Source organism: Coregonus lavaretus, assembly GCF_964263955.1.
Source record: "Coregonus lavaretus genome assembly, contig: HAP1_SCAFFOLD_5118, whole genome shotgun sequence".
In the NCBI taxonomy this organism is placed as follows: domain Eukaryota; kingdom Metazoa; phylum Chordata; class Actinopteri; order Salmoniformes; family Salmonidae; genus Coregonus; species Coregonus lavaretus.
Window position 1 is genome coordinate 79 of NW_028167050.1, and position 22,789 is coordinate 22,867.

General features: G+C 43.0%; 1 protein-coding gene across 1 annotated transcript in view; it reads right to left on the bottom strand.

Moving 5' to 3' along the window:
• Positions 1 to 326: 326 nt before the first annotated feature.
• The window catches only part of LOC311113947 (glutamate receptor ionotropic, NMDA 2C-like), a gene marked incomplete at both ends in the record, with an annotated part of 35,522 nt that continues 13,059 nt past the window's right edge, over positions 327 to 22,789 (bottom strand). The window contains 9 exons of the mRNA XM_084189221.1: positions 327 to 556; positions 3,306 to 3,431; positions 4,029 to 4,182; positions 5,133 to 5,301; positions 8,785 to 8,996; positions 12,353 to 12,467; positions 12,676 to 13,016; positions 14,706 to 14,894; positions 15,054 to 15,119. Of these exons, the coding sequence (XP_084045347.1) occupies positions 327 to 556; positions 3,306 to 3,431; positions 4,029 to 4,182; positions 5,133 to 5,301; positions 8,785 to 8,996; positions 12,353 to 12,467; positions 12,676 to 13,016; positions 14,706 to 14,894; positions 15,054 to 15,119 (1,602 nt within the window). The remainder of the gene's footprint in view (positions 557 to 3,305; positions 3,432 to 4,028; positions 4,183 to 5,132; positions 5,302 to 8,784; positions 8,997 to 12,352; positions 12,468 to 12,675; positions 13,017 to 14,705; positions 14,895 to 15,053; positions 15,120 to 22,789) is intronic.

Consider the following 22,789-nt stretch of genomic DNA (forward strand, 5'->3'; position numbering starts at 1 on the left):
ATTATGAGGAATAGGGCTCTGAATGAAGAAGAATGTGTGTGTGTGTGTATGTGTGTGTGTGTGTGTGTGTGTGTGTGTGTGTGTGTGTGTGTGTGTGTGTGTGTGTGTGTGTGTGTGTGTGCGTGGCGTGCGTGCGTGCGTGCGTGCGTGCGTGCGTGCGTGCGTGCGTGCGGTGCGTGCGTGCGTGCGTGCGTGCGTGCATCTATGTGTGCACGTATGTATGCTATTGACTGACAGGGATCATATTTGACAGGATGAGCCACAAGAGAACAGATATCAGGATAGATGGATTGGTGGATGACTCAGGGATTGATGAACTGTCTTACCTTTTTGTCAGACAGTCCAGACACAGTGTCTATGTACTGCTCCTGGATCATGAAGGCAGCCAGGTTGGCCGTGTAGGAGGCCAGGAAGATGACAGCGAAGAAGGCCCACACCAGCACCATTATCTTACTGGTGGTTCCTTTGGGGTTCTCGATGGGGACTGAGTTATTGAACACAATGCCCCAAAGTAGCCACACTGACTTCCCTATGGTGAAGGAAGGACCTCCTGCCGCTGGGGGGGGGGGGGGGGGGGGGGGGTTGCAGGCAGGGAGGAGAGAGAAAGGAGGAGAGGGGGGGGGGTGGAGTTGTTTGATTAATAAACTCAATCTATTGTAACAGTCTCATTAGCAGATGTCCACTTTGATGAATGGATCTCTAACCTCAGTGACACTATACTGATACGTGTAATGAAACATACGTCCATGTTCCTATACTGTTGATGGCTGTATCATGCATTTCCAATTAGCTTATTTCTACAGCACCTTGCTAGGCCTAATAGAGAGCTGAAAAGATCAACATTCATAAGTTGTTCCCTAACCCTTCACTCAACCCAGCAGTAGCACTGAACACAGCAGCATTGGCGATCATCTCAGCATTAGCCTGGTCACTGAAGGGTTAGCCGTTAGCCTGCCTCTAGTTGTGTGTCATGTTGGGTAACACGGTGATAACTGCTAGCCTGCCTATAGTTAGTGTGTTGTGTTGGGTAACAAAGTGTTAGTTGCTAGCCTGCCACTAGCTGTGTGTCGTGTTGGGTAACACAGTGTTAGCTGCTAGCCTGCCTCTAGCTGTCTGTCGTGTTGGGGAACACAGACTCAGCCCATCCATCTTGGCCAGCTTAGAGAAGCCAAATCCATTACCATCAGATTAGCCTAGCGACAAACACTAATTAAACCAGGAAGTGACCTTTCAGACCGCGAGACGAGAGCGGGCTCTGGCAGCTCGGCATGATGGGATTGATTAGCCGTCTTTGTTGAGTGTAGCGCTATACCCCACTCTCCCGGGGACTCTCTGTCTGCATTCTGTGTCAATTCCTGCCTAAAACCACTTTAAAACTATTGTGCACCTTGCTTATGTTTCACCTAGCGTATGTCAGAGTTTGTTGATTTGTAGGATACAGCTGTTTCCCATACTAGTGTAGCCGATAAACAACTCTCCATACACTTTCTTGTGTTTGTGTAAATAAGCAGTGTTTATTTTATTTTATATAATTTTTTAGGGGTAGATCAGCTTTAATATTGCAGATAGATTGTGGCTCCCATTAATGTAATTGTCTGCATCATTTCCCAATCCCCATATATTGTTTTTATAAATATATACAGTACTAGTCAAAAGTTTGGACACTCCTACTCATTCAAGGGTTGTTCTTTATTTTTACTATTTTCTACATTGTAGAAAAGTAGTGAAGACATCAAAACTATGAAATAACACATATGGAATCATGTAGTAACCAAAAAAGTGTTAAAGGTAGCCACCCTTTGCCTTGATGACAGCTTTGCGCACCCTTGGCATTCTCTCAACCAGCTTCATGAATTAGTCACCTGGAATGCATTCAATTAACAGATGTGCCTTGTTAAAAGTTAATTTGTGGAATTTCTTTCCTTCATAATGCATTTGAGCCAATCAGTTGTGTTGTGACAAGGTAGGGATGGTGTACAGAAGATAGCCCTATTTGGTAAAAGACCAAGTCCTTATTATGGCAAGAACAGCTCAAATAAGCAAAGAGAAACGACAGTCCATCATTACTTTAAGACATGAAGCTCAGTCAATCCGGAATATCTCAAGAAATTTGAAAGTTTCTTCAAATGCAGTCGCAAAAACCATCAAGCACTATGATGAAACTGGCTCTCATGAGGACCGCCACAGGAAAGGAAGACCCAGAGTTACCTCTGCTGCAGAGGATAAGAGTTACCAGCCTCAGAAATTGCAGCCCAAATAAATGCTTCACAGAGTTCAAGTAACAGACACATCTCAACATCAACTTTTCAGAGGAGACTGCGTGAATCAGGCCTTCATGGTCTAATTGCTGCAAAGAATCCACTACTAAAGGACACCAATAAGAAGAAGAGACTTGCTTGGGCCAAGAAACATGAGGAATGGACATTGGACCGGTGGAAATCTGTCCTTTGGTCTGATGAGTCCAAATTTGAGATTTTTGGTTCCAACCGCCGTGTCTTTGTGAGACGCAGAGTAGATGAACGGATGATCTCCGCATGTGTGGTTCCCACAGTGAAGCATGGAGGAGGATGTGTGATGGTGTGGGGGTGCTTTGCTGGTGACACTGTCTGTGATTTATTTAGAATTCAAGGCACACTTAACCAGCAAGGCTACCACAGCATTCTGCAGCGATGCGCCATCCCATCTGGTTTGCGCTTAGTGGGACTATCATTTGTTTTTCAACAGGACAATGACCCAACACACCTCCAGGCTGTGTAAGGGTTATTTGACCAAGAAGGAGAGTGATGGAGTGCTGCATCAGATGACCTGGCCTCCACAATCACCCGATCTCAACCAAATTAAGATGGTTTGGGATGAGTCGGACCGCAGAGTGAAGGAAAAGCAGCCAACAAACTCCTTCAAGACTGTTGGGAAAAGCATTCCAGGTGAAGCTGGTTGAGAGAATGCCAAGAGTGTGCAAAGCTGTCATCAAGGCAAAGGGTGGCTACTTTGAAGAATCTCAAATATAAGAAATATTTTGATTTGTTTAACACGTATTTGGTTACTACATGATTCCATATGGGTTATTTTATAGTTTTGATGTCTTCACTATTATTCTACAGTGTAAATCCTTGAATGAGTAGGTGTGTCCAAACTTTTGACTGGTACTGTTTTTATAAAATATATTTTCCTTTATTATTTTCATCTAACCCTATCACCCCTCTCATACACTTTCCTGTGTTTGTGTGAATAAGCAGGGTTAATGACCAGCTGAGTTTGAACCCAAGTCTCCTGTATGAGCCCTCTGAGCTAAAGTCTCAACTCACCTTTAGCGCTGACCAAGCTGCGGTTGTATCCGACAGGACTGAAGTACTCGAACACGAATACGGTCACAGCTACCACGGTCAGGCACATTACAAACATCATCACCCACACCGCTGGGCTATAGGGCTCTGGCAGAGAGGAGGAGAGACAAGGAGGAGGGAGAGAGAGATAGTATATAAAGAAGACTTAAAGATAGTCATGGGATTCTTAATCCATTGTTTTGGTTGTCGTATAAGCTTGTCTACTGTCAGGCTCAAACAAAGCAATAATATGTACTAAGCAGCTCAGAGAGAGTAAAGGCAGAGATAAAATGACTCATTTAATATACCCAGCAACTTGTTTTCATTTTGATTTGGTTGTTTCAGGGTTTATGTATGATTTAGTCGTATCTGCAGGATAAATCGAAAGTTTCCTAAAACGGAAAACAGACCACTGAGACAGAACTCAGTAAAGTAGGCCACACACAAACACACACACACATACACAAACACACACACATGCACTGAGCGTTGCCATGGGAGCTAGCTGTCCTGCTGCTTCCATGAGGAGAGGCATCATGGCCGGCACTCCAGGTAAATTACTCTTAGACACAGATCTAGGATCAGATTATCCTCCCAATATTCTAATGTTAACTATTGGAGTACTAACACTAAACTGACGTCAGATCAAATTATATTTACATTATATAAAGTCAATCAATCAATTACTCAATCCAACTTTCTCACCGAGGAAGGCGGAGGGGGAGACAGTCCCATTGCTACGGGCGACCATGACGCTGATGCCGGTCTCGACGAAGGGCACGGAGAAGTCGATGATCTCAGAACGCTCCTCATTTATGGTGAGAGAACCTATGGCCATGTCTGCTTTCCTATAGAACACCTGGGGGAGAAGAGAGAGGGAGGAGGGAGGAGGGAGGAGGGAGGAGGGAGGAGGAGGGGGGGAGGAAAAAAGCATGGCAGGTTGATACATCTTTACATCATACAACTAAAAACATGATCTACTGTGCTTCATCCCCCAGTTAATGTAAGAATTGCACATTATAGCATTTTTTCTCTAGCATTACCTCAACATGTATCAAACGGCATTGAGCCTCTGGGCAGAGGGACGCAGCCAGGGATGTTCTCATGAGGAACACCTGTTCAGTTGTACGCCTTAGGATGCAACTGTTTTTGATGAATCTTCAGCACCATATGTGCACGCATGTCTTCACACACTATTAACCTAGTCGCAATCAACCATCAAAGAGATACTGTACACCTACCCAGTCTACCACTGACCACTGCCTCTCTTCTACTCCCAACAAACACACAGCACGTATTTAGGAGCAGGAGCATTGAAGCTGCTCACAGGAGAAGTTCATTTCTCTTCCAATTTGCATCATTCTGCCTGGGATTTCAACCAGCAACCTTCCAGCTACTGGTCCACCTCTCTAACCTCTAGCCACCGCCTCTGTCCTGTAATGTCCTGTACTCCTGGTCCTGGGAAGCTACAGGGTGTGCAGGTTTTTGTCCCAGGCCAGCACTAACACACCTGATTACACTAATCAACGTCCCCTGTAGCTCAGTTGGTAGAGCATGGCACTTGCAACGCCAGGGTTGTGGGTTCGTTTCCCACGGGGGGCCAGTATGAAAATGGATGCACTCACTAAAAAACTGTAAGTCGCTCTGGATAAGAGCGTCTGCTGAATGACTAAAATGTAAGTGTTATGAGAGGACAAGTGGAGATTTTTACTCCTGTCGAATACTTTCAGATCTCCACAATAGATGTTATGTGGACCAGGGTTTGATATGGGCATTAGTGTGAGAGTTTGGTGCTAGTGTTCCTCTCACCTCTCCGATCATGCCGTTCCAGATCCCTCCGATCATCTTTCCATGTTTCCCATTAGTGACCAGGTAGAGGTCGTAGGAGAACTTGATGGTGCGAGACAGCTTCTTCAGAATGTCGATGCAGAACCCCTTACAGCACAGCTTGGTGTAGGGCTCCGAGTGACCCACAAGACTGTAGGGAGAGGAGGAACACAAACACACACACACATACACTGAACAGAACGTATGCGACGCACAGGAAGTTTTAGGAGGAAGAAGAACAACTTCTAATTGACCTGATAGGTCCTCTAATTGACCTATTAAACAGCAGTAGCTCGGTGAGTCCCGATGGCTGGAGATGTGAGACCTATGAGATCAATAAGCTAAACAGCATCAGAGCAGAGCAGAGGGAGGAGGAGGAGCCTGTACTAATGATTGGTCTGTAGACAGGAAAGACAACAGGAAATCGGTATCCTTGAGACACTCACACACAAACACAAATTCACACACACACACACACACACGCATGCACACACAAACACACTTAGTGCAGTCTGAAAACGTTGGATGTCTGAGTGCCTGAGACAGACTCTAAACACGGGGGCATTAGGGTGTTTGGTGAAACACTGACACACACACACACACAAAACACACACACACACACACACACACACACACCACACCACACACACAAAGAGCGGTGATGATCCGTCACCTCCAGCCTCCCCTCGACCCACTGTCTAATGATGTGTAGGTAGAGGGGGAGGACAGAGAGAGAGAGAGAGAGAGAGAGTGAGGAGAGAGAGAGAGAGAGAGAGAGAGAGGGAGGAAGAGAGAGAAGGATGGTTGTTGTTAAACCTAGAGTAAACAGTTCTGTCCCTGTCTCCTTAGTCTCACCTTCGTCTCACCAGCTGCCTTGGCTAAACGCTGTGAGTCAGGGCTTTGAGTCAGGGTGTGCGCATTCGCGCGCGCGTGTGTGTGTGTGTGTGTGTGTGTGTGTGTGTGTGTGTGTGTGTGTGTGTGTGTGTGTGTGTGTGTGTGTGTGTGTGTGTGTGTGTGTGTGTGTGTGTGTGTGTGTGTGTGTGTGTGTGTGTGTGTGTGTGTGTGTGGATGCGACACAATAATTAAACTGTTTTCACTATCTCCCCCACCCCTACACACACACACACCCCTGACGGTTAGCGATGGCTCTGTTGCGCTAGGGTTCTACCCTGAAACTACAGAAGTATAAAGCTAAGAGGGAGGAGAGAGAAAATGGGAAGGAATATTGAGAATGTATGTTCCAGTCAGGAGTTTGCCAGTGGTGTACCCACTAATACCTATACTGTCCCTAACTACAATAATGTATGCAGTGCTGCACTTCAACTTACTGCCACTCCCGAGTGGCGCAGTGGTCTAAGGCACTGCATCGCAGTGCTAGATGTGCCACTAGAGATCCTGGTTCGAATCCAGGCTCTGTCGTAGCTGGCCGCGACCGGGGCGGCAGGGATGTAGCTCAGTTGGTAGAGCATGGCGTTTGCAACGCCAGGGTTGTGGGTTTGATTCCCACGGGGGGCCAGTATGAAAAATAATGTATGCACTCACTAACTGTAAGTCGCTCTGGATAAAAGCGTCTGCTAAATGACTTAAATGTATTACAATACAACTCTCATGAACTCTGTGATTCCCCAAACCAGAACCACTCGCAGGTAGCTACTACATTACAATAAGACATCCACACATAGATGAGTTAGGATTCCACCCAGACAAAGCATCACTCTTACTGCTAACCCATAGTCAGTTCAGATAGCGTCTTATAGTTGTGCCTTATGCTACCGTCACTTAATGGAGTTCAGTTATCTTGCCAATGATACCAGCCGCTGTCCAAAAAAGAGGAGTTTTAATGAGTAAACAACCTTTCAATTACACCAAACATCTGCTACGGAGAATAGCTGTGTCACCAACATACAGTATGATTAACTGGTTAACCTCCTCTACTTTACATTCATTAACTCTCCTTCTCCTTCTCTCGCTCTCTCTCTCTATCTCTCTCTCGCTCTTTCTCTCTCTTTCCCTCTCTCTCTGTTTTTCCCTGGTAGCCTGAAGTGTTGATTGCACCCCAAGAAGGGTGGGGAGGGAGAGAGAGAGAGAGAGAGAAGGGAAAGAGAGAGAGAGAGGCAGAGAGAGAGAGAGAGAGAGAGAGAGAGAGAGAGAGAGAGAGAGAGAGAGAGAGAGAGAGGGGAGGGAAAGAGAGAAAAGAGGGAGAGAGAGAGAGAGAGAGAGAGAGAGAGAGAGAGAGAGAGAGAGAGAGAGAGAGAGAGAGACAGAGAGAGAGAGACAGAGAGAGACAGAGAGAGAGAGAGGAGGAGAAAGGGGAAAGAGGGAGAGAGAGAGGAGGGAAAGAGAGGAGAAGAGGGAGAGAGAGAGAGAGAGAGACAGAGAGAGAGAGAGAGAGAGAGAGAGAGAGAGAGAGAGAGAGAGAGAGACAGAGAGAGAGAGGAGGGAAAGAGAGAAAGAGGGAGAGAGAGAGAGGAGGGAAAGAGAGAGAGAGAGAGAGAGAGAGAGAGAGAGAGAGAGGAGGGGAAGAGTAGGAGAGGGTTGTGTTGTTTCTATCCTACCATGATAGATGTACCAGCGTTGGCAGATAAATCTTCTTTACGGCCAATCAATGTGCCATCGCACTCAACCACTCTCCCCACACCATTAATATGCCACACTGACACACACACACACACACACACAGTGGATCCATAATTGATTTGTGACTCATGTGAATGGTGTGTAAATGGTATGTCATTGTTGTCTTATGGTTGTGTTGTGGTTGTGTTGTGGTTGTCTTGTGGTTGTCTTGTGGTTGTGTTGTGGTTGTCTTGTGGTTGTCTTGTGGTTGTCTTGTGGTTGTGTTGTGGTTGTCTTATGGTTGTTTTGTGGTTGTGTTGTGGTTGTGTTGTGGTTGTCTTATGGTTGTCTTGTGGTTGTCTTGTGGTTGTGTTGTGGTTGTCTTGTGGTTGCGTTGTGGTTGTCTTGTGGTTGTGTTGTGGTTGTGTTGTGGTTGTCTTATGGTTGACTTGTGGTTGTCTTGTGGTTGTGTTGTGGTTGTGTTGTGGTTGTCTTGTGGTTGTGTTGTGGATGTCTTATGGTTGTCTTGTGGTTGTCTTGTGGTTGTGTTGTGGTTGTCTTATGGTTGTCTTGTGGTTGTCTTGTGGTTGTCTTATGGTTATCTTGTGGTTGTCTTATGGTTGTCTAATGGTTGTCTTGTGGTTGTCTTGTGGTTGTCTTGTGGTTGGCTCCTGTTAGTAATCCGTCTCAGGTGTTTTTATGCAGATGGTTTGACACAGCTTTAGGGATCACACAACTGCTGTGTGCTCTGACAACAGCTTAGAAGAGTGTGAGTGTGAGTGTGTGTGTTAAATGTAGTGTTAAAAGCGTCCTGGTCTCAAAATGTATCATCCAGTGCTTACCAGATATGTTCAGGCAGCTATGTGAGTATAAATCTGCAATTTGCATGTTGTTTTGTGTGTGTGTGTGTGTGTGTGTGTGTGTGTGTGTGAGTGTGAGTGAGTGAGTGAGTGAGTGAGTGAGTGAGTGAGTGAGTGAGTGAGTGAGTGAGTGAGTGAGTGAGTGAGTGAGTGAGTGAGTGAGTGAGTGAGTGAGTGAGTGAGTGAGTGAGTGAGTGAGTGAGTGCGTGCGTGCATACCTCTCGGTGCGGTTGGACTGGCGTCGGCAGGGCACAGTGTTGCGTACACAGGTGCCCGTGTCGGGGTCCACGTTCTCTACTATGACGAAGGGCCTCTCCTCCAGAGTGGCTACCGTCAGGTGGCGATCATCTGATACCGGCTCCAGGAAACTGCCATATCGAGGCCACACCGGATAACGCACCTGGAGGATACCCCGCTCTAATGTCCCCACCTAGGGGGATTGGGTGGGTAGCGAAAGAGAGAGAGAGGTAGAGGGAGAGAGGATGAGGAACAGAAAGAGAAGGAGGAAGAGTACATGAAAGTGGATTAAACTCAGTGCTGTAGATCTGAGACCAGGCTGATCCAGGATTGTGACCCAGAGCAGAGCTCCAGAGGCACAGTGATCCCCCGTTAAGAACCTGCCCTCGCTTAACCCTATTGGGGCTCCATTTGTCACCCAGCATCCTGTCCCTGGAGCTCCCCACTCTTCCCCCGAGTCATAGCTCTGCTGATTTATACATAGCAAATTATCCAGTGTTAAATGAAAACTGAGAATGTTAAATTGTGTTAAAAGTGTGGACCCGTATAGACAGCAGTTTTGGTGTTAATAACCAGAGTTGAACCAAAACCACGCCCATCATTATCATATTTCCCAACATGCTCTACTGCAGGTTGATTTTAATAATTGTTTTTTTCAGTATCTATGTTTTTGCATGTACATTGATTGATTCATTAATGTTATGCTTCTCAAATATAAATGGCATACATTTTCTAAACTAATCCAATATGTTACATGGATTTATTGCACCCGTTACTGAAATGGTTGTTCCAGTTTATAACCTTTAGGTAGTCTTATATTTCAGTCTACCTGACTCAGAATGCTGGTTGATGGTGCTAAATTCTGGTTTGACCAAGCAGCTGGGTGTTTTTTTAATGTAATCTGTAGGTTATTTTCAGGAGGTGTGGATTTTATCTATTTGTTTTGGCCACCTGTAAGAGTAAAAGTCACTCCTGTTGATCATGTTACATTTTCTTTGAATGTTATTGCACATCCAATATTCTAAGAAAAAAACATGAACTTTATTTTTGTACTTATTGCTACAAAGTGGGGGATATCACAGTGGGATTTCCATAGGTTTTTAAGAAATTCATACACTTCTGTAAGCTTCATTAAAGCTAACAAAAATGGCAGTGTTTGACCATAACACGTGATAACAATTAAACAGAACAGATTAACAGGAATGACATTTACCCTCATAGGTGGCCAAAAATAACTTCCTGAAAGCCATGCCCCTACTAAGCCAAGCATCAACAAACCAACCTTGCTCTTTAAAAAAATATATAATAATAAATAAACTGACCCAATTCCTGCAACCCAGCAGTTGGTTCATCGAAACAACACATATTTCTTTGAGTGTAAGCCCTCAAAATAAGGCCATATGAAATACATATTGTGTTAAATATTAATATTTTATTCAACGGGTGGGTCTAATCCTGAATGCTGATTGGTTCCAGCCGGTGTCTATTCCACAAATTACCACCGGCTAAATCTATGACGTTAAAATGGCTATTTACTCTGTTCCATCTGACTGCGCAATCCACTGTCTAATCAGCCCAGCGAGGCAATATATAAACTTGATCTCCACTATAAAAAGCATCTAGACATTATCTCCCATTTCTTTTAGACTAGCATTCGGATGACTATGTGTTCACGCTCTCCATAGCCGATGTGAGTAAGACTTTTAAGCAGGTCAACATTCACAAGGCCGCAGGGCCAGACGGATTACCAGGACGCGTACTCCGAGCATGCGCTGACCAACTGGCAAGTGTCTTCACTGACATTTTCAACATGTTCCCGAACTCAGTCTGTAATACCATCATGTTTCAAGCAGACCACCATAGTCCCTGTACCCAAGAACACTAAGATAACCTGGCTAAATGACTACCAACCCGTAGCACTCACGTCTGTAGCCATGAAGTGCTTTGAAAGGCTGGTCATGGCTCACATCAACACCATTACCCCAGACCCACTCCAATTCACATACCGCCCCAACAGATGACGCAATCTCTATTGCACTCCATACTGCCCTTTCCCACCTGGACAAGAGGAACACCTAGGTGAGAATGCTATTCATTGACTACAGCTCAGCGTTCAACACAATAGTGCCCTCAAAGCTCATCACCAAGCTAAGGACCCTGGGACTCTGCAAACGCCATGCCTAACCTTAAGATTTCAAACATGCAACCTTTGGCACCAGAGACAGATGCTTACGCCCATCCGCCATCCCCAACGCCCTAGCAAAACCGAAACCTGCTTGAAGGTAACGGCGCTCACTGTTGCCCCTAGTGGCCGGTATCCATGTCATCTCCCGATGTCCTCGGACATGGATGGATTTCGAATACTGACTTCGAATCACGGGTGACCTGGTTGAATGTAACACTGGGGAATTTGCTAGGCATACAACAAAGTAGAAATAGCTACAACACCATGTAAAGATCCAATAGTGTGTAAATAACCCACACTATTGTGTCTGACTCTAGGAATCTCAATGCTGTTTTAACTGTTATCAACTTTTCTCAGGCAGTTTTAAAAAATCAATCACTTTTACTACCCCTCTCATTACCCCGCCCCACTGAGTATACCAAACATTAGGAACACCTTCAGTATACACTGAGAATACCTAATATTAGGAACACCTTCAGTATACACTGAGAATACCAAACATTAGAAAGACCTTCAGTATACACTGAGAATACCTAATATTAGGAACACCTTCAGTATACACTGAGAATACCAAACATTAGAAAGACCTTCAGTATACACTGAGAATACCAAACATTAGGAACACCTTCAGTATACACTGAGAATACCTAATATTAGGAACACCTTCAGTATACACTGAGAATACCAAACATTAGAAAGACCTTCAGTATACACTGAGAATACCAAACATTAGAAAGACCTTCAGTATACACTGAGAATACCAAACATTAGGAAGACCTTCAGTATACACTGAGAATACAAAATATTAGGAACACCTTCAGTATACACTGAGAATACCAAACATTAGAAAGACCTTCAGTGTACACTGAGTATACCAAACAATATAAGCAGAGGGTGGTGAATAACTGTGGGAACTCCGGAGCATTGCCAGACTTTGGGTTCAGACTGCACAGTCACAACACACATGCACACACGCACACGCACACAAACACACCTGCCAGGCAGTGACAGTGACAAAGTAGTCTTGCTGTGGCAGGGCAGGAATAAATGAGTTCAACAGTAGCAGTGAGATTACTCTTTATAGTCCTACACCTTCTCTGGCTACCCTTGGGAGACGTGTGCGTGCGTGTACGTACCCTTGGGAGAAGGGCGGGACATACAACACCGCCCTTGGGAGATAACAGTACACCACATCATCAGCACCACTGGTAGTTTGTAATTAACCGGATGAAACAATGTATTGATTACATTCATGTATGCAAGTTATTTTGAGGCAGGGCATGCAATAGGGCAGCGCTGGGTTGGTTGTTCCACGGTCCACACATACATACACAAACACACACATGCACACACTCATTCAGTACCTTGTCCCACTGTCTGTCTCTGTTCAGAGCGATGATGACCATGGAAGGGTTTGTCAGGTAACCATGACTGTTAAACGACAGGTCCTTATGCTCCCATGTCACGTTCAGCATGTGTCTGGAATATATACACACGCACGCACGCACGCACGCACGCACGCACGCACGCACGCACGCACGCACGCACGCACGCACGCACGCACGCACGCACGCACGCACGCACACACACACACACACACACAGAGAGAGAGATTCAGTATGTCTACTTGTACGAAAAACACAGACACTCAAACACAGGACGAGGGGGTGTGACCTCACACTCTCACCTGAACAGTGTGTTGTTGTTAATGTGTGTAACTGGTGTGTTACAGTCACTGTGTCCTTCAGGAACGAACCCCTGATGCTTCTTGAAACTCTCCGCCCCTTTGGCCACTATGGCCACTCCTTCTCTGACCCGCTGCCTCAGGCTCTTCCTCCATTGGTCAGTGATGACGCCAATCACTCCTATGGGGAAGCTGATAGGTGAAGGGCTCTCTGTGTTGCCCAACGCGAGGGAGGGGAGGATCCAGATGTACCCAGGCCCCAGTAGACCCACCTCCCCTGCTACCTGGAACAGGTACTGGGCCTCTTCATAGGAGCAGTAGGCCAGGAGTACCTGGGAATCAATCTAGAGGGAGAGACAGATATGGCAGTGTAGCTAGTATCTAATATTAACCTCTGACATCCAAGCCAGTGGAACAGTAATATCACAACCCTTAACCCTAGCCCTGTCGAGTGCTGTTTATACATGCCAAGGGAAGCCAGGCTTCCCCTAAAAATGAACCAAGAAAAAAAAAATATATTAAATCATTTCGCTTTCGTTTCTCTGTGTTTCCTCATCTTCCTTCAATTCGCAAGAGGCTGAATGTATCTCACCGGAGAAAGCATCCGAGAAGCGAAAAAGCGCCCCTCTGTCTCTGTGTGTAGCACATCTATCTGATGCTGTCTGGTCAGAAATATTATGATATTGTTGCCACCGGTAGCATTGAATGCAAGGGAAGCCAGCAAGCATTTGGCCTCCCTTGATAAAAAAATTATGAAAAAATAGCCAATCAGCGTTGAGCTAAACTTAGTGCCCTGGCGCACCAAAAAAAGTGTAAAGGGAAGCCAGTTTGGATTTGGCTTCACACCAATCGCATCACATCAAAAGCCAAATGTCATTGACAGAAAAAACTTGAATTGTTACATCTCGTTGTGTTGTTGTCTCATGTGGCTAGCTAGCTGGATAGAATTGGCCCTTTCCTAAATTAGTCATGGATGAAGCTAGGGATTTGGACTTGACGTTTTACTTAATTCTCCACACTGGCCAATGATTATAACGGAGATTCTGATCCAACCATAAATTCATACATTGTCCCCCTTGTCTGAGATTATGGAAGTTCAATATGTAGCTAGATATAGTAGGCTAATGTTAACTAGCAATCAGTACACACAGAAATCAGTACCATGGACAGCCACATCATATTTTGCTTACGTTGATTGGACTAAATCGTTTTTGGTATCTTTTAGTTTTTAATGTATTAGACTAAGCATAGGTGATTTGATGATGTTGAAATGTTAAAGTTGAAATGGTGCTGGAATAGAATGGAAGCAGCTCCTGTTTTCTTTGCGACTTGCAGTATCTCTCTGCGGTTCCAAATCAATGGTTGTTTGGTAGTCCGAGAATGTTGGAAGCATTAACCTGCTTGACCATGCTGTAGGTCATGTAACTGTTTGCTACATGCAATATTGTTTGTGGACCTCACCGGACAGAGGTTGCTCTCCGGTTTTGAGATGAAACAAAGGTGTGGTTGAATGTATTCTGCCACTGTGTCTTCTTATTGTCTCGGCCTTAGGCCAATATATCACGGTAGCAAGGCATATCAACTAACAGGTTATAGAGCAAACAACGCGATTATCACAACACATAGGTTGTAATATGTTTTTTTTTCCTGGCTTGGCTTCCCCAGTGATTTTAACCGCGCTACTGGCCCTATCCCTAGTTTCGTGTCCACATCCCGGTTCAACTCTAAACCTATCCTCAACCACAACCCTAACCACGTCCCAGTTTAATTGTAACTCTGACCCTGGGTACCAGACCTCTTCATAGGCACACCTCGAAGCCTGCTATAACATTTCCACCTCACTCTCTCTCTCTCTCTCTCTCTCTCTCTCTCTCTCTCTCTCTCTCTCTCTCTCTCTCTCTCTCTCTCTCTCTCTCTCTCTCTCTCTCTCTCTCTCTCTCTCTCTCTCTCTCTCTCTCTCTCTCTCTCTCTCTCTCTCTCTCTCTCTCTCTCTCTCTCTCATTGGTAAAAGGTTGAAAATGTCTTTCTCCTACCTGCTGTAACATGCGTTTGGCGCGGACGTCGCTGGTCCCAATAGACATCTCCAGAGACAGGATATCCTGCAGCCTCCACAGGAAGTAGGAAGTGTCCGTGTAGGAGCGGACGTAGTCCACAAATGTCTCGTATCCCGGCAACATGCTTGTGATGACTACAAAGTCTCTCCAATCATACTCCTCCATCAACTACAATATAGACATTATATAACATATTACATATATATATTAAATCATATATTTACATTACATTTTAGACCACAGCTTTGCTGAATACTCAATTCTGATTGGCTGAATGGGGTTCTCTTCTTGAACATTACATTTGGATGTAATATTCTATTCCTGTACCTTGAACATGCAGACAATCTGCTGGTCCAGTGACGCACCCATCTGGAGGAACGTGGAACCCTCAGCCTGAAGGGGGAGGGGGGAAGGAGTGGTGGGGGGAGAAGGAGAGGTGGGGGGTGAAGGAGAGCGAGAGAGAATAGGTTGTCAATGATACTGTACAGTATTCAGGTGAGCACACTCACACACACCCACACACACTCACACACACACACCCACACACAAACCCAGACACACACTCTCCTTCTCCTCGACCTCTCTAGAAGACATACTCCACACCCAAAGGTAAATAATGTGTGGTCGATCCTATCGCTGTTACAACACACACACACACACACACACACAAACAAACAACAGGCTGTGAGGGTTGATTCTATCTCTGTGAATGCCAATCTGTGAACATTGATTTACATCAAACCATTAAACATCATCATCTCAGCAGGCATTCTGTACACTGCTATGGTTCTGTACTTACCACACCTTTGATGATCAGACTATATGAGCTGTCATAAAAACCTACATAACGACCCCATGAAAATGACGTAGCACCTGCTATAACATGTAGGGACTAATAACACTGTGAAAAGGTAAACGTGTCTTAGGGCAGGCAGGCAGGCAGCTAGGATGCAAAGTTAAGGTGCAAAAATTGATTGATCAAATAAAGGTATAAAATATAAATAAAAAGATGTGATGTTAGGTAAATAATAATGCAGGCAAAGACAAAAACAATCAAACGAAGAAAAAAAAGATATGAAAATCAAACTGAACTCAGGAGTTGCCCTAAAGTCAGGCCAAAGGTATTGTGAGAAACATATACAGCTTCCCTACCCAGGTAGCCCAGCGGTTAAGAGTTAAGGGCCAGTAAACCAAAGGTTGCTGGTTCAAATCCGAAAAAAATCTGCTGCTGTGCCTTTGGACAAGGCACTTAACCCTAATTTATCTGGAAGAGAGTGTCTGCTAAATGTGTAAAAAATATAATAATATGGAGACTCTCCCCATGTTTATCTGACTATAAATAACCAAAGTTGCACGCCTGTATCATAATATTCACAGGCCTTACTAAATCGAACTGGTATACAGTTTTTAATGCGAGAGATCTCATTAAACAAAATAATAAATTGACAAAATGACAGAACCAGCAGGAAGAAGGGGTGCATGGTTCTCCAGCATCCGCAGGTGGAGGGACATACACTTCTGCGGGTGCGCCTCGTAATAGAGCGCTGACATGCACAAGCGGAACTCCGATAGCAACAAACACTAGACAAACACAAAGTAAGCACTAGTAGAAATCAATGCACAAACTGAAAATTATTTCACTGTAGCTACAAAGAAAACTGTAGGACTTGTTAGCAATATGGAAATGTAAATTTATCCATGCTTTTTTTAAGGACTGCAATACACAAACACATTTTTTTCTTCTAAATACTACCAGATAGGTTTTTTTTGGCTTGTAACCATAGTGCTATATAGAACCCTTTTTTGAAGGTTCTAAAAGGAACCTGTATGGCGCTATAAAGAACCCTTTCCTAAGGTTCTATAAAGAACCATTTAAAAAGGTTCTATGTAGCACCAAAACAGTGTTACAACAATTTTTTTCCATTTGTGCCGTTATTGTGTTAATTGACAAATTGAATGAAGTGCTCTACATCTGGAGCAGCTGGGCGTCCCTGAGAAGAGAAATGAAAACCACTGACTGATTTAGACAACCATTTTCAATTGACTATAGGTCAACCACAACTCTTTCACAAGACACTAGCACTAACCATATTAAATAATATACCACAAAGTACTAGATAAACTGGAATGACACTCTCACTCACGGTTGCACAAAAAGAGCTGTGATCAAACCACGCCCCAAAATATTCTAATGAGCCGCCGCCCCTACATTTTAATTAACACGAAAAGAGCAAAGAACCCTTTTGTGAACTGTAAAAAAACATTGAAGAGCTCAAAGGGTTCTTTTAGTCATTACGGTTCAACATAGAATCATCACCCTTCCAAAAGAACCCTTGAGGAACACTAATTTTTTAGTGTGTTATTACCTGATTATTTAAAAAACAACATCAGTTGCAAGAACAAGAAGAAGGTTCGTATTGCTAATACTTTTGTTGTTGTGAACCTCGCCAATGAGAGCCAATCGTAATACAGTAAGTTCACATCAGTTGCTTTAGTTTTCTATGTTTATTCCTTCATTACTATAGTCGTATGACATATTTTGACATTTGGTCGAACTAATTGACATTTGGCGTCATTTGCAGGTGGAATTGTGACACGTGTAACCTTTAACCTCTTAAGGATTTCACCTAAAATGACATACCCAAATCTAACTGCCTGTAGTTCAGGACCTGAAGCAAGGATACGCATATTCTTGATACCATTTGAAAGGAAACACTTTGAAGTTTGTGAAAATGTGAAACTAATGTAAGAGAATATAACACATTAGATCCGGTAAAGGATAATACAAACCAAAAAACGTGTTTAAAAAAAAATGTTTTTATCATCTTTGAAATGCAAGAGAAAGGCCTCAATATAATATTGCAGTTTAGGCGCAATTTAGATTTTGGCCACTAGATGACAGCAGTGTGTGTGCAAAGTTTCAGATTGATCCAGTGAAGCATTGCAATACTGGACTATTTTGTATGAAATCTGCCCAAATGTGCCGAATTGGTCAATTGATACATTTTCAAGTACATAACCATAGAGTACATAAACAAATGATATGGTAATACAAAATGTAAGTTTACACACTCCCAGGAATGTCATACATGATGGATCATTAGCTTATACACTAACTTTCACACATCTAGATGGCTCGGCGGAGTGGGTGTGGAGCCAGAGACAGCAAGGGTTCAAACTGTAGAACTCAGTTCCTACATTTGAATATAAAAATTGATTTTTATCAAACAAAACTATGCTACATTTTATCTCTGTGACCCTCAGGATGACAAATCAGAGCAAGATTATTGAATGTAAGGACATTATTTACCTTCAGAGGTGAATGTATCAAACCAGTTGCCGTAATATGTTTTTTGTTGTTGTGCACTCTCCTCAAACAATAGCATGGTATTTTTTCACTGTAATAGCTACTGTAAATTGGACAGTGCAGTTAAATTAACAAGACTTTAAGCTTTCTGCCCATATAAGACATGTCTATGTCCTGGAAAGTTTGCTGTTACTTACAACAGTCATGCTAATCACATTAGCACACGTTAGCTCAACCGTCCTGTATACGGGACACGGATCCCGTAGAGGTTAATTCAAGAACGCACAAGGGAAAGTGTGGCTCACGTGAGTCATCACACACACAACTTCATATGACTTCAGGAGTACTTTATCGAAACAGCAGGACTCCAACAAGATAACAACAGGTATGTTCTTACACACAGACACCCTCTCTCTGTCCTGCTGCCCTGTTTCTGTCAACTTCCTCTGAACTGTAAAAAAAAATGTATGTTTTTTGCTTAAAACCAATTGATTAATCAGCGTAATTCTGTGAGTTGAATGGACTTCAAAATAGCATTATAGTTGATTCAACTTAAAATATCAAGGCAACCAGCTGCAATACAATTTCTAGTTTGCTCAACATTGTTCTGTGTGTGAGGTGAACTTTTGATAAAGCTTGTTGAGTAAAATTACAAATTCATGTTTGCACAAAACCACTCAAAACCATGTCCATCATTATCATATTTCCCATCATGCCCTATTGCAGGTTGATTATCAGAATTGCTTGGTCCTCTGTAGCTCAATTGGTAGAGTATGGCGCTTGTAACGCCAGGGTAGTGGGTTCGATCCCCGGGACCACCCATTCGTAAAAATGTGTGCACACATGACTGTAAGTCGCTTTGGAAAAAAGCGTCTGCTAAATGGCATATTATATTATATGATTTAAAATACAGTGGGGCCTGAAATTATTGACTCCCTTGATAAAGATTTGCAAAAATGACTGTATAAAACAAATAATTCAAATACTGAGCTATATTGTATGCTAAGAAAAATGGGAAATTATATTATTTTATACTAATACAATTGCTCAGAAAAAGTTTACCAAGTAATATTATTATTTTTTTGGCAAAAAGTTAGGGGTGAAAATGATTGACAACCCTGTATTCAATACCTTTCAATACCTCACCTTGCCAGGATAACGGCACTGAGCCTTTTTCTAAAACGCTTTAGAGTTGGAGAACACATTGGGAGGGATCTTAGACCATTCCTGACAGAATCCTTCCAGATCCTTGATATCCTTCATCTGCGGTTGTGGACTGCCCTCTTCGATTCAAACAATAGGTTTTTAATGGGTTTCAAGTCCAGAGACTGAGATGGCCATTACATAAGTTAGATTTTGTGGCCAATTAACCATTTCTTTGTGGATTTTGATGTGCGCTTGGGGTTATTGTCTTGCTCAAAGATCCACTTGCAGCCAAGTGTCAGCCTCCTGGCAGAGGCAACCAGGTTTTTGGCTAAAATGTCCTGGTACTTGGTAAAGTTCATGATGCCGTTGACCTTAACAAGGGCCCCAGGACCAGTCGAAGCAAAATAGCCCAATAACATCAAAGCTCCACCACCATATTTTACAGTAGGTATGGGGTTATTTTCTGCTCATGCATTCTCATTTCGACGCCAAACCCACCACTGGTGTGCCTGGCCAAAGAGCTCTATTTTCTTGTCATCTGACCAAAGCACCGGTTCCAATCCAAGTGCCCATGCCTTTTAGCAAACTCCAGGCATTTACATTTGTTGGATGACATGAAAATAGAGCTCTTTGGCCACTCACACCAGTGGTGGCTTTGGCATTGAAATTATCAATTGTATTAGTATTTCCCAATTTATTTTAGCTTACACACTAAAAACAAATGGTTCTATATAGTGCCAAATAAGGGTTATTTGTCTTGTAACCATAGTGGAACCCTTTTTGGTCCTATATGGAAAAAAAATTTCAAGGTTCTATAAACAACCATGCTCATGCGGTTCTAAATGGAACTTGTATGGTGCTATAAAGAACCCTTTCATAAGGTTCCATAAAGAACTACACTGTTAGCTGTTTTTGTAATTTTATCAGTAATTGATGGTATTAATCAACAGTATAATACTGTCTGAACTGAAAGCAGTAGATTACCGTAAACTGTATTACAGTAGCTGTACTGTAAAATGTATTACAACTAGCTAGCCATACACGCAACGAATTGCGGACTGCAGTTGCACACTACTGGTTATCTTGGCCAAAGGCTGTGCAACCAATAAGGTGCCAATAATTTAGTCCATGCCATTTGTCTTTATTTTCTAAATTAAAATTGTAAGCTTAATAAATCCCCTAGAGTCGATTGATGCACCGGTGCGTCAATCTAAGTAAAAAAAATAATCCCATAAAAATCTGTCAGTTTAAGCTAGAGATATCTGTTTTTTGCATTGGATGCTACTCAATACACCACATCCACCTATGTTGCACTTACACATCTGTGGTGGCAGAGCTAGAGAGCGGTGTTTGTCAGACCATGAGACATCCTGAAAATCGGTCTTGATTAGATTTTCCATTACATTTTCATTGATGTCAGAGTGATTAGAGGGACAATAGAGTGCTTTGTACCAGGCAGTTAGTAAGTTTGGTAGGCTACTAATGACCATCAGCAGCATCAGAGCTTGGAGAAGCCTAATTACCGTGACTAAACGGTCACGTGGAATTTGACTGCCGTCATGACTCGTGACCGCTGGTGTGGTGGCAATACGGTCACAGTAACAGCCCTATTATAGTCTACATTATCACTCCATTTAATGACATTGTTTCGTTTCCCTTCATTTGCTTCCTCTGTAAACGCCGTCTCAGCCGTGTGGTTGTTGATGAGGATAATTAGTAACAGCTGATAATCTACATATAGAAAAATACATGTTACATCTTCTCACTAAAATGTCTGACCTACAAACCCTCATGAACACGATGGTGGTCTCTGTTTTTCGTTCTACGACCCCCACAAGTGTCAGGGGACTCATCTGAAGTCAGGACCGTCGATGTGCCAACTTCTGTTTATAGCATCCGAACCGTTTGGGCTACAAACTAATGTGACCCCACTGTGGAAAGGGGAGATTCTCACGAACATGATGGTGTTCTCCATTTTGACAAGTGTCAGGGGACTGGTCTGAAGGTAACCGGTACTGGTTTAAAAAAATATATGGAAGCATGAAGGTAGTTTAATGCCTACCTGAAAAAGAGGTTAAATATTTGTAAAAAATATATATACACTGTATATATACATATATATACAGTACCAGTCAAAAGTTTGGACACACCTACTCATTCCAGGGTTTTTCTATATTTGTACTATTTTCTACATTGTAGAATAATAGTGAAGACATCAAAACTTTGAAATAACACATATGGAATCATGTAGTAACCAAAAAAGTGTTAAATCAAAATATATTTTATATTTGAGATTCTTCAAAGTAGCCACCCTTTGCCTTGGTGACAGCTTTGCACACTCGTGGCATTCTCTCAACCAGCATCACCTGGAATGCTTTTCCAACAGTCTTGAAGGAGCTCCCACATATGCGGAGCACTTGTTGGCTGCTTTTCCTTCACTCTGTGGTCCAACTCATCCCAAACATTTTCCCACAATGCACCATAATTTACAGTATGCGGCAGTAAAACATTTCACAGTATTTTACTGTTGATAATACCCCAAATTACTGTATGAATTACAGTTTTCCGTTACAGTGTAGACATGCTCACTCCTCCCACATACACACATTCTGTATATACTACCACAAGCACCGCCCTTCTCACTCACATACACACACATAAATAAAAAACACATGCTCGCCTACCCCCACCCAAAACCCTCTCTTACACACATAAACAGACACAAACACACAGACACAAACACACAGACACAGACACAGACACACGCATATAACAGGAATATGACCTTTGGATCATCCAGCACCAGATGTTTAGTGAAATCACATTCTCTCAGCCTTTTCAGGGAGGGGTTCGAGAGCAGAATATAAAAAGGGGGGAGGAGCTTAATCTACATTAAGTGATTATATACATGATTATGTACTTTACATGTATACATTATACAGGAGCAGAGATGCGTGTACCTGCATTTACTGACATAACTGACACAAGACAAGCACAGTCCATTATCTGTCACCATGACCCAACCTTACATCTGATCTAGGATCAGAATAACCATGCATACTACATCCATGCAGAGTCATCAATATCCAACGTTGTTATAAATATTCAAACAAGCTGTCAAAGTCCATGAGGAGAGTAGGCAACGGCCTCCTAATCCAGCTAGTCTCTAACCAATGCCTAGGTACTATATTAAGTAGTGTCTCCTATATAGACCTTGACAGCTAGTGGGATTCTGAGTGTGTATGAATCAAATAGAAATCAAATCAAATGTTATTTGTCACATGTGCCGAATACAACAGGTGTAGACCTTACCGTGAAATGCTTACTTACAAGCCCTTAACCAACAACGCAGGTCAAGAAATAGAGTTAAGAAAACATTTACTAAATAAATTAAAGTAAAAAAATAAATAAAAAAGTAACACAATAAAATAACAATAACGAGGCTATATACTGTACATTGAGGTTTTTCTTTCATTCTTTTTATTTGCTGTTACGGGGGAATTCCAACTCTGAATACATTTACTTCAACAGCCAAATACCCTCCCACTTGCTGGCCAACAGATGTTTTATTCAGTAGGTTTTTAGTACATTTATCTTAAAACGTCCCTTT